Below are 19,477 nucleotides of genomic sequence, written 5' to 3'. Positions count from 1 at the left end.
AGTTAATTCACATAAGTCACTTAGGCCAATCATGATAAGCTCTGACAGCTTTCCAATTCAAGCCGACCCTAATATTTATGCTTAATTTAACAATAAAAGTATCATTATTCCAGTTTTAAACTATTGTTAAAAGCTGTGGACCGCACAGTAAGTCCTTTAAATCTGCCAACTGCAAATTGCTGTAATAGTACGTGTGTTCTGTTTATTATAATTGTGAAAATCATCACGTTTTCCTGTTGCTTTTGGCTGCAGTTTCACTCAGCCCACAGTCTAACTTTTCGTTTCTTTTCCTCAGGGTTCTGATTGGATCGCCGCATTCAGGCCAGCCTGCTAAGAGGACGGGAGACGTTTACAAATGTCCTGTTGGACGGGGGGACAATACCTGCATCAAACTGGAGCTGCCAAGTAAGAATAACATATTTTTGCATTTAGGTTATGTATGCATTATGAAGGTATATAAAGCTATGAGCGGTACTAGGGGCCAACAAGGGGTAGTGCCCCTAAAGAACTTGTTCTGGCCCCTGGCATAGCTCCTGTACTGAAGAGATGATACTAAATTAATTAATTTTATAGTTTTTAAAGGTAAAGTTTTAGAACTGATAACATTTCCCACAATACCTTTCCTTAAGTTGAAAGTTTGAATGAGAAGCCATTAAACTAAATGGTTTTCTGGATTTAAGGGGCATAGACCAACAGGTCACTCTTCCTTCTCTACCTATTGCTGTGCACTGCTGGTCAGTCAGCTGAAAGAATCTTTTGCTGGCCAGTGCCTATAGGCTTTATGTTCACAATGGCTATGCTAAATGGTAAGTGTTCTGTACTTGTATAGCACTTTATCTAGTCCAAAACAAAACGCTTCACGCGATTCACAGATTCACAGATTCACAGATTCACACACTGATAGTGGTGAGCTATATTGTACCCACTGCTGCCCTGAGCAGACTGACAGGAGTCATACAATTTACGCCACCGGAAGGGCAATTTTTACATGAATTGTCCAGGTTAAGAACATAAAACTGACTGAGATGATTTGACTAGAGTTAAGAATATCACATGAATTGTTGTAAGCTTGGCTATTTCATGCCATCTTAATATGTCTTTAAACTTTCCTCAGTACTATAACAAAATAGTTTGTAAGTGAGCGGGTGTAAGAGTAATTATTTTTGGGAATAATAAATGAAATATTTACAGTTCTTAAATTGCTTTTGAACCCACTGTGTCAGGTCTACATTGTGAGTCACATGGTAAGCACAGATTATGCTGCCTTATAAAAGGATTTGGTTTGATTTAATAAAGATGTTTGTTTCTACCTCAAGGCTAGGCATTTTTTAAAGACAATAAAGATCAGTTAGTTGTTAAAACAAATCTCTGTTGTACAGAAACGTCCATGGAACTGAACACGACTTGAGTGAACCAAATTACATTTAGATTTAAGGATAAAGGAAACGACTCAAATTCTTAACTAAAATGAGCTTTGGGGCTTTTTCCTGCTTCTGGTCTTTACCCGTTGTTCATCAAATAACATCCACTACTTCCTTCTCTGAAATTGTTTGTACCGATCTATTAAAAAAGATTGGTAAGTAAATGTAATGTTTGTATGCTCATTAACTTTCTGACAGTCATTTGGCTCTTCTAGTATGCGATACCTTAAAATATTCTGCTTAGTGTAATTGCTAATCTGATTGGGTTTTGACTGGAGGATGTTGCTACATGTGAACAGGAAGACGCATGATAAACAAGGTTGTAATGTTTCATCCTTCCAAGTTATCATAATTGTGCAGATAAACGAGGCTTATCTGCCCTACGGCACGCAACAAAGCCTTTTCAAGTTGTCCATCTTTGTGTTGACATCTGTAGAGAGAGGAGCTGCACATTGGAACCGGTCACTAAAGTGGCTCAGGTCTCTGATCAGTGACTCGGACATGCTTATTTATCAAAAACTCAAGCAATCATTCGGAATTGAATTAGCTTTGCACTTTCAGGCAGACTAATCCGAGAAAAACTTGGATTTTTTCCCCCCCTTATTTTTATATAACAAACTAAGCTTTCTTTGAAAGTGAGCATGACGGATCAACCACAACTTGGATCTCTGTTGATATTTCTTCACCATACCCGTTCCATCACCATGAGCTGTCCATCAGTCAGTCTGTCGCTCTGAGCGTTTTTACTAATGACACACAGCAGTCCCACTTTGCCAGCTCTGTCTCCACATCGGGTTTACAGTTTTCCCAGCACAGACGATAAACCCCCGACCATAATGAGTGAGGTTAAACTGTGCGGCTGATGTGTTGTAATCTTGAACCACCCTTCCATCCAAACAGTGAAATTGGAAAGTGGTTTTGCCACGATCATTACGCGCGATGAAATGCTGCCAAGAAGTCACCCGACATCCATGTTTTTGAGACAGACTTGATTATGGTATGTTTAAAAAGGTGATTTATGGTGTGTATATAGGATAGAATAGAATAATTATGTAGGTTATTTGTGCATACTTGCATAGATAACTAGTGAAAACATCATTAATGCCTTTTCACAATTTCTCTCTATGATATATTTTTTCTCTATCCCACTTATAATTGGAGACATTCAAAAAAGCGAGGAAAGTTTGTATACCTCTCAGAATTATTGACATATTATAAAATATTATATTTTTTATTAAGTACACTAAAATCTGTTTCCTAAATCAAATTGTGTAAAAGAGACAAAAAAAAAAAAAAAACAAATACAAAAAGCAAATACTAACTCCTCTCTACTGCTACAGGGATTTACAGGGGGAACATTTTCTGAAAAGCAAATTGGGCTTTCAAAATATTATCCAAGATGATTAAAGGTTTAATCTCTGCTGAAGGTTTTCTGCTTGCGTTAAAGTTCACTGAAAGGGTTTTGCCACCTGGACATCATGTGATGAACACACTTCAGCTGAACACACAGCTGAAGTGTGTTCATGTAGTCTGGATCTTAATGTGCTGCATCCTAACACATTTCTAGAACCACAGCTCCATAACCCATCCCCCAGATTGGTTGATGGGAAAATTCATCATTTCATAAGTCATTTTGCTTGATATTGAATAAAACCATCTGTTTATCGGTATATCTGTCGAACATTTATTGTGTGTTCAACTAAATGTCTTAATTTAGTACTGTCTGTAACAACATCACCTATGGTTGTATTAGTGAATTCCACATCAGAGAGAATATTTCACAGCCGGTTTCAGACTGATTTGTTGTCTTTTTCTGATTTTTATCTTCCTCTGCTCTCCTTCCTGTTGCATGTGAACATATGATGAGCCACAGGATGTGAATCAGTGTTGTTAATCATCCAAGATAATTAGGAATACGGGAACAGATGACTGATAAATAGATTTCTCATCCTTTTGTTTACCATATTGTCCAATCCAAAATATTCTCCATGTATTTTACTTTTGCTCTTTGGTAAAAACTAAAAGATATTAAAGAAAGACAGGATGCATATTGCTTCTCATGAAAATCCCCTACTGGGGAGCATCATTCGGAGTTAAATGGCATGTAAACGTGTTTGTGAGAGTGTGTGAATCCCTCTGAAGAGAAAAAAATAATAATCAGATCCAGATCATTCCCAAGTCAAGGAATTAGCTGCTAATTTTAGCCACATGTTTTGATTTCTTAATGATTCGATTCCCTCAGCCCACACCCCAGAACCTTTCCTTCCTACATCATCATCTGTTTTAACAGCAATAAGCTACACTTAGAGGGACAGCATGGCAAAGAGCTAACATAAACAGTGTTTAAGCATATACATCGGTGACTATTATGTCTGCTGATCAGACAGAAGCTTTAGTCTTCCTGTGGGAAAATCCAGGGGAGGAATTTGTTCAGCTGTTCGTTTTCTGTTTCTCTCGTTGTGTTTATTCACTCGGCTTTTTTTGTCTTACTTTTTTTTTTTTGCTCTTTTTCAGAAAACACAACTGTTCCCAACTTGCATGAAGTAAAGGAAAACATGACCATGGGAACCACCCTGGTGACCAATCCCACTGGAGGATTTCTGGTAAGCAGGAAGTGTACATCTTCCACACAAAAGACTAAAATAATTTGATTTCCTCCTATGAAGTGTGTAAGTTGAATGGCACAGTTTGCTCTATATTCCTCATGGAGACGCGCTGTCCTGGGAATGTAATGTGAAACTGTAAACCGACTGTACAGATGAAGAAATACTGGAACATGTTGTGTAGAAGTGGAAAAGACTTTGTTTAAGCTCATGATGAGATTGACAAGGCATGAAAACTTCAGGCATGTAAATGGGCATTTACACTGTGCATAATTTGCAGTGGGCTTATCTTAATAAAATAAAGAAGAAGTGAAAACAAATTTGTTTGTTTTAAGTAAACACAGGATTATATTTCAGGGACAGAATGAAGGTTTATAAGACATTTTAAATGTCAGCCTTACTATTTTTGAAGTGTTTGTTAAATATTTTGTAACTGGACAGAAATGTGAAGTGGGAGTGTTTTTTACACTGCAGACAAATTCTGCAGCGAGAGATGAACTATGAGGATTTCCCAGCAGCTTTGGTGGTGTTGAAGTATGAAATGTCCAGTCAGAAGGAATGATTTACTTGTTCTTGAGTTTAAAAAAAACAAACATATTTTTCTGTTCTTATGAAGTATTTATAGGCTTTTGGCAGTCAGTAAGCTGAACTTCATAAATTCACAGAACAGTGAAACAATTGTAGATCTCTTGTTCAACTCAAATGTTGAGTATGCCACGGGGATCAAGAATATTTTTGGAATATTTATCAGAATTAGACAACTGTAAAATGATCATTAATTATATTTTAAACACTTTTGTGTACTTTTAGACCCCTGCATCTTCACTTGCTCTCTGTCTAAGCCTCTTTTTTTTTGCGTGTGTTGTTGTTGAGAATTTTCCGGCACTTCAACACAACCTCTGTTTAGTCCTCCATTTGAGTACTTCTTTCCTCTTGGGATCCTTGCTTTTGCTCTCCAGTAGCCCTGAACCTCCTTTCACCCGTGACCTCCTACTGATGGAAATGATAACCAGTCGTAGCCCTGTGAGATCCTCTCTTTCACTGTCTGAGTTTATTTGTGTGTGTGTGTGTGTGTGTGTGACTCTTGTCTCCACAGGCGTGTGGTCCTCAGTACGGCTACATGTGCGGCCAGCAGCAGTACATCTCAGGAGTTTGTGCGAACGTCAGCCCGTCATTCCAGATCCTCAACTCCATAGCTCCTGGAGTGCAAAGTACGCCGCTCGCCTGAGTAACACGCAGCTGCCCTGCGCAGAACATGACGCATCTGTACAAATTATCTGAGCAGGATAAGCGATAAGAAGTATCTGCCGATCATAGCGGTACCACCCAAGACCCCGGCGTCAAACTCGCCCTCCCTTACCAGGAGAGGAAGATTAGAGCATTCTTCTTTAATGTAAACTAGTCTGCTACCTCGTATTCCTCTCTGACTTGGCCCAGCCCAACACTTCTGCTGCATTGTATGCCCAAGTTAGGAGACAGTTTACTGCACTATGTTTCCCTGGAAGGAAACAACCAGGAAGAAAAAAGCCTAGCGTAAACAGAGTCCAGTCACAGCCTCTATCTGTTTGTCAGATTCTTTCAGGATCATTTTTCTTGCTATTCTTATACTAGAAACTAACATATGGATGAAACATGTAGTGTTTCAATGAAAGGAGTAGATCCTTTTGTTACCACTCTAGAGCATTTCTGTTATTTTCACACGTTGTCCTCTACATTTGTGATTTCAATATGACTCATCAAGAACCTTTTAGACAAAGTTGTGCATATTATTCACGTAACCAGAAAATTTTGCCTTAGATGTTTGTGACACAGCAGCTTAAAGATGAGAACTGCATGATCCACAAAATCCATGCAGGCCACTTTATTAGGTACAGGTTGTTGGTGCTGATTGAACCCTGTTTTGCTCTCATGACTACATCAGTTCCTCATGGTTTATATTTATTTATTTAAAGGTTTTGTTGGCTCTAGTGGCCTTTATTTGAAAGTAGTTCGAGAGGAAAGAGGGTTATGGTAGAAGGGGAAGACATACGGCAAATGTCACCAGGCCAGGAATCGAACCTGTGACTACTGGCACGAGGACCAAGGCCTCAATTTATGGGTTGTGCTTTGCCCCTACGCCACCACAGCATGTATTCTTCTGAGATTGACTGTGAAGGCCAATAGAGTGACATGCACTTATTAGTAATAATACCCAGGTTGAGATTTAGGCAATGCATTGCCCACTTTCACGTCTTTTATGCCAAATTCTGTACTATCCAAATGTTTTAGCTGAAATCATTAGATTCAGGTGGGCCAGTGGAGCAGCCACTGTTTTTCCAATCTGCTGTGATCCATCTGTCATGAGTGTGTGGTCTTCTGTTGCTGTTGTCCATTTGCTTCAAGGCTGTAGAAAGGTATTTGTTGCCTTTCTATAATCTCTGCCCAGTCTGTCCGTTCTCCTGGATGTTTACTCGTTTTTGAATCGGTCTCAGTTATTCTCAAAAATTTTTAATTTTTGAAATATTCAATACTTGAGTGCTGGGGTCAAAGTCACTTTAATCTGTTTTCTTTCTCATTCTGATGCTGTGTTTTGTTGTCTTTAACACATCTAGCTAAGTGAGTTATGTGAGGTGATGAAATGTGATTGGTTGACTATTTTACAGTTGAACAGTTGTAAAAATATAGTGCTCTGTGAGCGTATGTGGAAAATTATTAGTAGTCTAAAGTGTCTATTCAGACCGGTAAAAAGTATGTTGAACAGGAAGTATGAACTTTCAGAAACGCTGTTTGTCAGTATATATTTTAAAAAAACATGTTTTGTATCTAATGTATTGAATGCTTCATAAAAATATTCTGCTTTTATGCAATTCCTCCCCCTTAATAATGACAGTTGTGCAACCCGCATACATAGCTGTGTTTCTCATTCCCACTATGTACTTTTCTGATAAGTCGCATGCCATTTTAAAGATCGCTAGACAGGCTTTCCAATTGTATAACAAACACCACTGACTGCCTTTTATATAGGGTAAAATTATTAAGTTAAAAAAGAATGTCCTTTACATTTTTGACATTTATTTCTTTTTTATTTTTTCAGATTGTTCAAGCAATCTGGACATTGTTTTTGTGCTAGATGGATCAAACAGTATCTACCCATGGGGAAGAATTGTTGACTTTCTTGTCCGTTTCCTGAAAAGAGTCCAGGTTGGACCTAAACAGTCTCAGGTCAGTAATTCATCAGTCCCAGTTGCTCTGGAAAAAGTCATTTGAATCTTTATTATAACTATCTTTGTATACTCCGCAGCAGGGAGTTTTCCACAGGTAGACACTAAAAGATATTTTCACTTTGCAGCCTTATTTGAAAGTCAGATTATTCATTGAAGATGAGGTCCTGTGTATACAAAACAATGTAGACAGGCTGCCTGGGACAAGCAGTCCAGGAAAGGAACATTTAATAAGAGAAAGGAAAAATGTGGAATGACATTTAATACAATGTCTATATGTTTTCCAGGTGGGCATAGTGTCTTATGGCAAGGATGTGAAACACCATGTCAACCTCAGCCAGTTTAACAACAGCGAAGACCTGCTGAAATTTGTCAGACGCATTCCTCAGCACACCGGGACAAAAACTCACACTTTCAACGCCATTGACACTGCCAGGTACTCCGCATCAGCTGCACTTTTCATTTAAACGAATTGCATTAAGTTGCACTTTTCAGATGTTGCACCGATTGGCATTCCAGTGCCATGTTACATCCATCCCATTTAAATGTCCGGCCCACATGGTGATCAGAACTTAACTTCAAATGAAATCTGAATTCTGTGCAGAAATTCAAATGGGATGAATTTTCTTTGATAAACCTTTTTTTTTTTTTTTAAGACAACATATTTTTAAAGATTACATGTCACATGTTTAGTTTCCAGCACAGGTAAGTTTCTAGTTGACAGGCTTTATAGCAATAAGCAGTGCGATGGGAGTTACTTTAAGAAATATTGGATAAAGTTTAAATAAAGGAAATTTAATTCTTGTCAATTGTTTTACACTCAGTTGTATTTTTATTTGTCATAAATCTATCATCTTAATAAATACAGTATTAACTTTTCAATGACTTTTTAACAACAAACACTAAAAATTAATAAAAAACAAAATAGCATGGCTGTGAATCTTCAACACGTTTTGGCTTGGATATCCACTTCCACCAATAATTTTTCAATTTTCAAAAAGACTTCTCTTTGGATGGGCTGCACAGTGGCGCAGTTGGTAGAGCTGTTGCCTTGCAGCAAGAAGGTCCTGGGTTCGATTCCCGGCCCAGAGTCTTTCTGCATGGAGTTTGCATGTTCTCCCTGTGCATGCGTGGGTGCACAGGGAGAACCTCTCCAGGTTCTCCGGCTTCCTCCCTAAGTCCAAAAACATGACTGTGAGGTTAATTGGTTTCTCTAAATTCTCCCTAGGTGTGAGTGTGTGTGAATGGTTGTTTGTCTTGTGTGTCTTTGTGTTGCCCTGCGACAGACTGTGACCTGTCCAGGGTGAACCCCGCCTCTCGCCCGGGACGCAGCTGGAGATAGGCACCAGCAACCCTCCCGACCCCATTAGGGAAGAAGGGTGTTCAGATAATGGATGGATGGATGGATGGATGGATGGACTTCTCTTTGGACTGTTTTTAAGAGAGATTTACGTTGCCAAAAATTACAAAACTGAAGTTGGCAATGTTGATTATAACAGGAAAACAAGTGGTGAACATAAGAGGGGGATTCCAGGGATTATTCAGATTCAAAGTCTAATGTTACCAGAAGATGGTTAGTTGTATATTTACATTTAAATTATTTACTGTCATTGCTTTGGAGTGTGATTTCAAGGAATTTTCAAACATGTCAAATAGGATTGTCATATATTATCTTGTTTTCTCTTGTAGGACCTAAGCTTTACCAATCTATTGTGGTTCAGTTAATTTGTCCATTTCATTATGCAAATTGTCTGGTTATCTGAAACTCCCAGTTGATCTATAATAGTTAAACATCTAGAATTTCATACCTTACTGTTTTTATATGTAATTGCGTACTTACTTAGGAGGGAGGCCTTCACGCAAGAGAGAGGTGCAAGAACCGATGCGAAAAAGGTCATGGTGATTTTGACTGATGGAGAGTCACATGACCACAACAATCAAAGCAAAGTCATTGGTGATTGTGACAAGGATAACATTGAGAGATTTGGCATTGCTGTGAGTACAAAAGTTATATTTGGACTGTCAAACATTTCTGATCATTTACTGTAAATTTGATGTGTTTTAACATGAAATAATTTTAACCTTTACAGGTTTTGGGATACTACAATCGTGAAAATAAAAGTGCAGAAGACGTGCAGAAGTTTATTGATGAGATTAAGTCAATATCCAGTAAACCCATACAAGATCACTTCTTCAACGTGTCTGACGAGCTGTTCTTGGTGAATATAGCGGATACTCTGGGAAGAAAGATTTTTGCCCTAGAAGGTAAAAAGCACAAAGTGATATCTATCAGGTTTTACATGACATGCAGATGGTTACATCTACAACATCCACCTTGTCTGCAATATGACTTTATTTTGCAAATATAACAGGAACACCATGACTGTGTTCATCCGAACAGGAAGTATTTTCATAAAAACATTATAGAAATTATGTATGATGTCCACCTGGCACATGATTTAGTTGTGCGATTTTTTTTCTTCTTTTAGTTCAAACACAGGCAAAATTTCAATAGGTAATCCACACATGTTTTGTTGATGAAGCCGCTGTCCTCCAGATAAGAGATTCAAAACAAAAAGTTTTTTCCCGTTTGACATAAATATTTAAATGAAGATATTTTTACGAAGCTTTTATGTAGCCAGAAAACGGCTTTATTTTGTGCTACTTATCTATGCATCGCTCAAAGCACTACATTCTTCCTCAGCAACATCTGGAAACTTTACCTCTTCCTTTGAGATGGAGATGTCCCAGGCTGGATTCAGTGCCCATGCTTTTAAAGTAAGTCTAATTTGGAATATCAAAAAAAACAACATGTTTAGAAGTAGGGGTGGAAAATAAAATAATAACAGTGTATATTGACACATAATTAATATTGATAGGTTATAAATCTCATAGAATATTTAATATGCAATATATAGAATATTCATTGAACTCCGATCCAGAACCGCACAGCATTCTGAGAGATGTAGGCAGAGGAAAGGCTTTAGCTGCTCAACCTCTCACAGCGAGTTGTGAGAGGTGACTGGCATCAACTAAGTCACTCGCTCTTTGGTTACCAAGCAACAGCCTGTTGAGGGATGGTGCCTTCACACCAAATGTGTTTTGAGCGTCAAAACGCCTGACGCCTTCAGCCTCCACATAGTCATTCAGAGTCTATGTGGAGGTGCGTTGAGGGCCATTGCATGGCACGATTTGAACAGTTTGGAGCATTTTCAGCCGTCCAACACATCCAACGCTCCCCATACACTTTGAATGTAAACAATACGCACCCGAAAACGCTTTTGATGTGAACACACCAAAAGATATGCAACAGCAGTTTCAGGTTTTGTCACCTTGCTACCTAACTGATTGAACATAAACGATGGCATTCAATGAAAACTGTGAATTAAACGGGGAAGGTCATGCCGTAACTTGGCATTACTTCATATATTTAAAACAAAAATCTCATCAACAATTATTGATATCGACTGATAGGAAACATTTACATCGTGATAAGTTTTTCAGCCATATGGCCTAGCTCTAGACACGTACTCGACTGATTCACCTCAGTCAGTAAATGATTGTAGACATAATCCTGTTTTTTCCCCTGAGCTCATTCTGCCGCAGACTGGTGCTGTTTTGTCTGAATGCATTAGAGCATTAATGAAACCCAAGATATATACAACGTAAGAGATGCTTTGGGAAGCTGAATTAGACAACTGTTGACTTTTGCCCCCTCACACACTGCTAAAATTCATCCAATAGGTATTTCCTGCATGGTCTTAGAACAAACAGGACCCTTTGTTACGTGTCCTCTTCCTGTTCCAGACTCATGCTTATCACCTCCTCTGTGGCTGTGTAGGGTGACTGCGCCTGAGACGACTTTCGTCTTCACACGGTCAAACAAAATGAGTTGTGCCATGGAGGACTGAACATGCGACAGCACACTCCCACAGTCATAGTGTGACTCAGTATAGAGCTTATTTAATTCAGTTTAGTGTGGCCAATTATCCAAATAAGGACTTATTTGACCACGCCTAATCTGATTAAATTAGAATGGATGAGTTTTCTTTTTTTTTTTCCCATTTTTCTGACATGTTTTATTTCAATTTCTCTCCAGTGAAATACAAAAGTATTCATACTCTTTGATGTTTCAACCACAACTTTTTTATATATATTTTACTCTGCAATCTACAATTTTAAAGATTAAGAAAGAGACAGATACGGTAGTTTTACAAAGGTTTGTCTTTGTAAGTTTGTCTATTTAATGAAGCCATTTAGCCCAAGACGGTCTTCTGACATTTTCTGTGTTGTTTCCCATAGGATGGCTTGTTACTAGGAGCTGTAGGAGCCTATGACTGGAACGGGACGGTGGTCATGCAAACTGCTGAATCTACTACTACTCCAGAAAAAAATGAGTTTTACGATCCGAAGGATAAGAAAACTGGCAGAGGACTGGCAGAGTACTTAGGTGAGTCCAAACCTATACATCACACATGTAGATGAATCCAAAACGAATAAAAGGAAACAGAAATAGCACATAACTTTGTCTTTACCTTTAGCTTTGAGACATTTGTACTTTGTGCCTTAGTCCCTTTGTTAATGTGATGCTGAAATCAACTTTAGTTGAGAAAATAAAATAAAAATTCCAATGTATTAAATTAAATACTCCAGCTGCAGAGTCAATTTTGAGTTATTGCCAAATAGAGGAGAAAAATATGCAACTTGACTCTGACGGCTGATGCCCCCCCAATAAAATAAAGCATACAGACTTTCCTTTCCGCTTTCTTGCCTTCTATGGCTTTCAAACCAACCACAGCCTCTTAATATGAAATTATGTAATCAACATGTCATTAGATGGAGCACCGCTTGATCCAGTCTGTAAACCCAAGCGATGGCACATGCTTTCTCCTGAAGGCCAGGCTGCAGCTTGCAGAGATGCTATGTTCCATTCTGCGCTTGCCAGTTTCCACTGGTGTTTTATGGTTTCCTCTACAAGCCGACATAAACAGTGGCTCGTAGAGGCGTTTGTTAATATCACAAAAAGCAACGGAGGCTTTTCGTGATATATTGTAATTTTTTTGCAACTGAACCTAGTTTTTTGCAGGGTATGACGTCCAGTCTGCATCCACCCCTAAAGGTGTGCTATACATCACTGGGGCACCAAGATACAACCACACGGGTCGTGTAGTTATCTACCAGCTGACTAAGGAAAGCAGGGTGGAAACAGTGCAGATACTGCGTGGGGAGCAGGTCAGTATTTATCAGTTTGTCTCTGCAAATGCAGTAGGAACAGGTGAATAAAAATATTTGCTTAAATATTTCAGCAGATCCTCCCAGGTTTAGAAGAAATCTGTATTTAGATACATTTATAAATGACTGCCATTTCAGAGTAAATTATGTGTGAGGAAACAAACAGTTATTGGGGCCATCAATTACATGGGGGAAATGGGAGGTTTTCATAAAGGTTATTACATTCTTGGAGAGGATGTAATAATCAAATAGAATGAGTGATAATCAGCAAATTTGACCACCTCTGAAAGAAGAATGTTTGGCACTTTTCCAATCTGGAGCATACAGGTGGAATTTTGGCAAGCTAGAAATAAGACAACAAATTTGTTTGCATACTTCGTCATTGTCTATGTGAAAGCCCTACCTGTGCCGAGGCGTTAGCTTCATGGCCGATGTCTTAAGATGTTACTTCAACATCACGCTATTATGTGGTGTCCACATAATGTTGTTTCCTCATGGTACCACCAAAGTACTCTTTGCATGTGGTCTATGTAAATCTCTAGTTTTTGCTGCTTGTGTGTTAAAATAATTTTAATGTTGAATTATATTTAACCCAAGAGGTCAAAAATAGAACAGGTTTTTGGTGTAATCAAATCCTGATGAGTGGATGGTTTCCTGCATCTTTCTGCAGATTGGCTCCTACTTTGGTAGTGTCTTGCAGACTGTTGACGTCAATAATGATTCCTACACAGACCTCCTTTTAGTCGGAGCTCCGATGTACATGGGTCCAGAAAGAGATGAGCAGGGTCAAGTCTACGTCTACGAACTCAATGAGGTACATGACACCGAAAGTATTGCTACTCATTGAACATTTTGCTGCTGAAAGATAGAATCATCCGACGTTCTTTATTTCCAGGGGGGCAAGTTTGTGCACGTGTTTAACTTGAAGCCCGTGAACCAGTCCTGTTGTTCGGTTAACGCGGACGGCTGCACCATGAAAAACGAGCCATGCGGGGCTCGGTTTGGTACGGCCATAGCCGCCGTGTCGGATCTCAACCTAGACGGGTTGAACGACGTGGTGATCGGTGCACCTTTTGAGAATGACCACAGAGGAGCCGTCTACATTTACCATGGGCACGAAAGCAAACCTTACCTGAACTTAGTTCAGGTGAGAATCACAAAGGCCAAATGCAGCAGTATATTCAACAATAAAAAACAGCTGCAGCATGTTTTTGTTTACTTAAATTGAGAGAGATGGGGGGGGAGTTGGGGGGGGGGAAGGGGGGGATTGGAATTTGTCAAAGATGTCTTGAGATAAGTGAAAGCTTGTCTCATTTATCTTTGACAAAAAAAAGGCCACCTTGAACTATCACATTATTGAGCTTTGCTTTTTTTTTTTTCTCTCGATCTTCTCCGCAGCACATCCCAGCAGGTGGGGATGGAGAAAAGGTGAAGTTCTTTGGGCAGTCCATACACGGAATCATGGACCTAAATGGAGACGGCATCGTTGACGTCACCATAGGAGGTCTGGGAGGAGCTTCCCTGTTCTGGTGAGAGGACTCATCCTCACATATTAGTTTTCAGCCTTTTTCATACAAAATTCAGTCATAACTAGCAACGGCCCTCGCTTCCCAAAGGCATCATTTTAGAAGTCCACTTTGCATCGCCTTATTCTGGGTTTTTACAGCTGTGTTTGTCCCATTGGACTTGCAAGCTGAAGACAAACTGCTTCCTTAATGATCTCTGTGTTAAAACCCCCTCCCACATACAGTATTTCACTGCTCAACACCAGTATGTTGAACCCTCCCACATTATGATTTAGCTTCCCATGCAGATCTTCTCCCACAGCGTGTCCTGGTAAGAGGTCAACAAAGCTATGTGAGAACTACATTTCCCATGTGGCTTAGAGCCTAATTAGGATTTGGCAGCATGGAGCTGCTTTCCCTAAACTCATGATCATGTTTTAGCTAAATGCAGCTAACATTCAACAAAATTTTAATCATTTCGGAAGCAAAACTATTACATTTAAATTATATCTCTGTGTGCTTTTGACATCTCTTTATGTTCCTTAGTGTTTGCTGGTAGAATGGGACAAAAAGACCAGAAAAAGAAACGCAAAAGAACCATGTTTTTTATTTATTTGTATTTTTGTTGCATTTTTATAGAGATATAAATTGTGTTCTGCAAAGCTCAGTGCTTTTTTTTTGTAGTTTTAAAGTGAATGAAAACATTCAAATAGTGCATAACAGGAAAGAAAAAAAAAATTTTTTTTAAATAAAAATCTAACAAAATTTGCAGCACATTTTTATCCAGCTGCAAATCTGCTAAGGAATGCCTCTGCTGCCTTTGCATATCCCAAAACTGATTTATGTTGCCGATTGTTCTTAGAAAAATAGTTCTCCGTCAGATTCACTAGAGTGTTTATAAAAATAAATCTCAGATATCTTTAGTCTGCGCAAGTGCCAAGCAGTTGCACTGCATTTTCATAGCGGTATCAGACTGAACTCTTTGGATTTTTATTTGTAAACATTTATGAAAAGCATGTAAAATGTTCTGTCCTCTTCTCAAACATTCACGACTTTGTGTTGGTTTGTCACATGGAAGTCTTTGAACTGTATCTCTTTTCATTTCAAAAGGACAAGAGATGTTGCGCAGGTGACTTCCAACATGATGTTCGAACCCACTAAAATCAACCTGCAGCACTCTCAGTACCAGTGTGAACACAGGGGCCATAAATCTGTTTGTGTAAAGGCCACGGTGTGTTTTCAATATCAAGTTAAGTCTGAGAAGAGACATGCAAGCTCCACAGGTGAGCTGTCGAGCACTTTGTGCTTCACAGTACATACGTTGTTGCTTCTGCCACTTGCTGAACTCTCTTTTTCTCTGTTCCTTAGAAATTCGCTATAACGTAACTCTGGATGTTCTGCGTAGCAAAGCCAGAGCTTCATTTATTGAGCAGGACTTGGACAAAAGTGATCGTAGGGTGACAAAGACATTCTCCATCAGTAATGGACAAAGTATATGCAAGACGGAAAGATTCATCATGTCGGCAAGTACTCTGACCTTTACAGTGTGCAGTTGTTAATTACTAATCAACAGCAGTCAGAATTTGCTTTTATTCACTATTAACTCTAATCCAATGTTCTCCTAGATTTACCTACAGTCCATTTTGCAGCTTTAATTTCAGATTTTTGCTACGTTTAAGTGATGAGGAAGGCTGTTATTTGTAGAGGACAAAATGAACTGATGAGGGGTACCCTGGTGAATAGGATGAGCACGGTTCAAACATGAAGCTGACTTCTTCTGACCTCTTCTGACCTACCAGATCGTATCAAGGTCTTCAACAACCCAAATAAGTGAATAAATTTTTAAGGAGATGAATTACTGCATGTATTTGCTGCATATGACGTTCTAGTTGATCAATTATACCACTTGTTTCTTGTTTCTCGCTGCAGCAGATGGTTTTTAATGTTAGCACTTCAGTGTGTACAAGAATTTTCAATGTTTTTTTGTTTTTTTTTCCTTTTATACCAGTCCTTCACTGCAACATAAGAAGTCACTGATTAGCTGTACTTAAGCAACAGAAAGAGGAACTAATCAGTGGAAGCAGCTGCTCCTGCTGTGTGTGTGCGGATGATGAATATCTGCTCTGTTCCTACTGTGCCAGTCTGTGCAGAAATTCCCCACATATTCCAGGGCAGAGCTTTTTAAATTTGTCTCGGACATAAACACTGCCTCTGTTCTTCCCTTGGCTATTCCTGCAGAATGAAACTGCAGATTTTGACATAGTGGTAGAAAAAAAAAATGTTATACTATGAACCGAAAGGAATCTATCTCAGGACAAATGCTTAAAACGAACAGACAATGATCCATGGGCCAGTTTATTGAACATTCGTGTCGTTAGCAGCCATGAATAAAATCTCTGCATTGAAAGGTTTGTGTCAAAAAGATGGTTCACACGTAGAGGTTTTATATTCTCAGATGATGAGATTTTGTGAGTATCTTCATATATTTTTATTGTAGTATTGTCAGGGTTTTAATATGACAGACCAAAACGATGTCCATTTATTGTCCTTGTAATAAAATAATAATAATGCAATGAAAAAAAAAATCATTTTCAGACTGTTTGTCCTAAAAGCGGCATGGAAGAACATACATCTCAAACAGTGTCATTACAGAAAGCTTAAAGGGCCATTATTTGCTTCTTTGGGGTGATTCCTCAAAAAAAAAAAAAAAAAAATCCTTAAAACAAAAATACACATACAGATATTTCACTCAAGTACATATGAAGGAAAGAGACAAAGCTACCAGCTAATGCATAGAACGAGTCCATGTTATGGCTTCTCTAGTGGGTAAAAATAATGAATGGTTTTCAAATTACTTTATAGATAAAAATATGAAAAATATATCATAGATGGGTGCTTAGATCCTATTACTTTTATACCCTTCGAAATCTGAATGGAATCACCAATTCTATCACAGAGGAAATGCAGTAGATAATCTCTTGAGTCTGAGTTTTTCTTTTACAAACTGCAAAAGGTCACTTTTTGATGTGTTTTTTACAAAAACAGTAAAAGTCAACATTGTTTTTGTAGCTTTTTGTCTCTTGTTAACATCCTCACACCATGGAAGCCACATCCCCCCTGTAGCTTAACAAGTAAATACATCATCTCAACATCTGCACACGGACTGGTGCATAAATCTGTGCGGACATTCATGGTTCTCTAAGGATGGATTCTGATTGTCGGACCTTTGCTCAGCGATGAGTTTGGTGTTTTTGTTTAGAGTAAAGGACTGGGTGGTTTACTTGTGAAGTTTTCTCTGTACACTAAGTTGAAACGGTTTGCTAACATAGGCCCGGTCCGATGCTTGTTCTCAAAACACTCATAAAGCTTTGTCCCACAGATCAAGCAAAGTTGTTGGAAGGTTTCTTGAGAGATTTGTGTCCCCAGTGATGTGGCAGTGTCGGTTCTGAACTTTTTTGCATCTGTACAATCAATACACAGTTCTAGGTGTGACGTTGAATTATAAGCGCTAAGGGGCTGAAAGGTTCTGAGTTGTAGATTAAACATTCTCATTAGTGTCACCACATCGCCACAAGAATCAGGTTGTGGTGAATTAACTACACATGTCAGATTTGGTAAAGATTCTGCAGCTTTGAAATGAAGTTAGCTCAGTGTTTTTTTGTTTTTTTTTGCTTACTTTCTCCTCCTTTTCTCAATCCTTTTTCCCCCCATGCATCCTCTCTGCCTCAGGCTCAGCTGGACTTCAAAGACCCGTTCAACGTTACATTAGAATTTGGACTTACTAATGAGGACCAAGGCCCTGTCCTGGACGCAAACCTACCCAGATCTATCACTAAGACAGTAAGAACACTCTGCATATCTCTGCTGTCTATTTCACTAATTCAAATACCAAGTGCCATGAAGCAGAAGATTTCAAACAGCCTTACAATGCGTTTTGTTTACATATTAAGCTTTAAATACCTTCATGTTAGAAATTTTGTTCAAACAGGACATAAATGCATAACACAGCACCTTTTATTTCCTTTCATTATACAGTGCTATGAAAAGTATTTGGGACCCTACAGATTTTTTTCAGTTCTGTTTTTGCTTTTTTTGTTGCACAGATCAAAAATATTTTTAATATATGTCAACTTGTTCCTTGACCACATAAAATATAGAACACACTGAACCCTAACTGCTTGTTCCAAGTATTTGCAAAATTTTGACTGCTGTTCTGTGTAAAATTGCTTAAATCAAGCCACATCCTTGCCACAGCATGATTTATTGTTTAAGTCCAGACTTTGACTAGGCCACTCTAAAACCCAAATTTTTGTTGGGCTCTGTTGGCATTCAGAGAGGCAGGAATGTTTGTGTCATATAGATCATGACTGGTGTTTTTGTCCTCTAACAAAAATAAGATGCAAAAGTTGGTGGAGATCAAATTCTGTTAGATCTGATATTAGTCGTATGAATAACTGGATTAGATGGAAAAAAGGCAAGAAGATCTAATCTTTATAATATAAATTTGTATATAGTAATTGTTTAATTTAGTGAATCAAATTTAGGATTTTTATATTTTGAAATATGAAAAAAAAAATTCAGAAGAAGTCATTTCAAATCACAAAGCTTAATTATTCTCTCAGAATATTCAAACAGGCTTTTTGAGATAAATATTTTACCTCGCTGTAAAGAAATGGTTTTCCTTAAAGATGGTAGAATCCCTAAAATTCACAATAAACTTTATAGATTTTGTTCGGTAGGAATCTAGTTGAGTGAAAATAGACAGAAAATCAAAATACTATCAGAAATGTTTTCAGATAATTAAATTGTGTTTAAATCTGAATTAAATTTTATTCAAAAGTCTTAACAGTAATTTAAAACGTGCTGTCAAAATTGCTTGTAAAATTAGTGGATTTGAGAAAAAAACTGAATGTCAATAAGATTATTTACCAAAACACAATTACATAAGATAACATTTAATGTGAAGGCATACAAAAATAATATGAGGGAAATAAAACATCAGAAAATGTCATATTTTGAATATGCATCAATAAGCCAATATAACATGGTGCAGACGGCTGCTCTACATGCAGACAAAAATAAAGTGCACAGAAATATAATGGGGGTTTTTTTCTCCCCTGTAAGAGTCACAGAGAGAATGATGTAAGCCTTATCTAAATTAAACATTGTCTGTCTGTCGGCACACATAAACCATGAGTAAAATATCTTTTGTGGATCTGAACATGCTGTAGTAGATTCATATCTGCAACAGCTGACTGCCGTCCTTCAGTGTTTCCCACAAGGCTGCCTCTGTCGGTTTTAATGGCCAGGGAAATCTTCCCACACTCCCACATGCATGTTTACCCTAACAAGAAGGTTTGCAGATTATCAGTAACAGTGAGCAATGTTTCCCGACAAAAGCGAGAAGTATCACAGACTTTCCATGTTGTTGTTATTGAAAAGAAGACACAAAAAGGTCACAGAAAGTAAAAAAAAAAAAAAAGGAGGAGTAAAAAGATGTGTATTGGCATCTGTAT

The 19,477-nt window shown here is 38.2% G+C and overlaps 1 protein-coding gene across 1 annotated transcript in view; it reads left to right on the top strand.

Moving 5' to 3' along the window:
- itga1 (integrin, alpha 1) overlaps nucleotides 1–19,477 on the top strand; it is a 45,496-nt gene that overhangs the window by 20,292 nt on the left and 5,727 nt on the right. The window contains exons 3-18 of the mRNA XM_044144042.1: nucleotides 296–405; nucleotides 3,936–4,024; nucleotides 5,121–5,235; nucleotides 7,098–7,225; nucleotides 7,512–7,660; nucleotides 9,069–9,219; nucleotides 9,315–9,489; nucleotides 9,929–10,002; nucleotides 11,527–11,674; nucleotides 12,311–12,456; nucleotides 13,127–13,270; nucleotides 13,352–13,603; nucleotides 13,855–13,985; nucleotides 15,072–15,244; nucleotides 15,330–15,484; nucleotides 17,691–17,801. Coding sequence (XP_043999977.1) covers nucleotides 296–405; nucleotides 3,936–4,024; nucleotides 5,121–5,235; nucleotides 7,098–7,225; nucleotides 7,512–7,660; nucleotides 9,069–9,219; nucleotides 9,315–9,489; nucleotides 9,929–10,002; nucleotides 11,527–11,674; nucleotides 12,311–12,456; nucleotides 13,127–13,270; nucleotides 13,352–13,603; nucleotides 13,855–13,985; nucleotides 15,072–15,244; nucleotides 15,330–15,484; nucleotides 17,691–17,801 — 2,251 coding nt within the window. The remainder of the gene's footprint in view (nucleotides 1–295; nucleotides 406–3,935; nucleotides 4,025–5,120; nucleotides 5,236–7,097; nucleotides 7,226–7,511; nucleotides 7,661–9,068; nucleotides 9,220–9,314; nucleotides 9,490–9,928; nucleotides 10,003–11,526; nucleotides 11,675–12,310; nucleotides 12,457–13,126; nucleotides 13,271–13,351; nucleotides 13,604–13,854; nucleotides 13,986–15,071; nucleotides 15,245–15,329; nucleotides 15,485–17,690; nucleotides 17,802–19,477) is intronic.

The sequence above is a fragment of the Gambusia affinis genome, linkage group LG17 (assembly GCF_019740435.1).
Source record: "Gambusia affinis linkage group LG17, SWU_Gaff_1.0, whole genome shotgun sequence".
NCBI classification, from domain to species: Eukaryota; Metazoa; Chordata; class Actinopteri; order Cyprinodontiformes; family Poeciliidae; genus Gambusia; species Gambusia affinis.
Note: the sequence above shows the minus strand (reverse complement) of the source record. Positions and strands in the feature narration are given on the sequence as shown.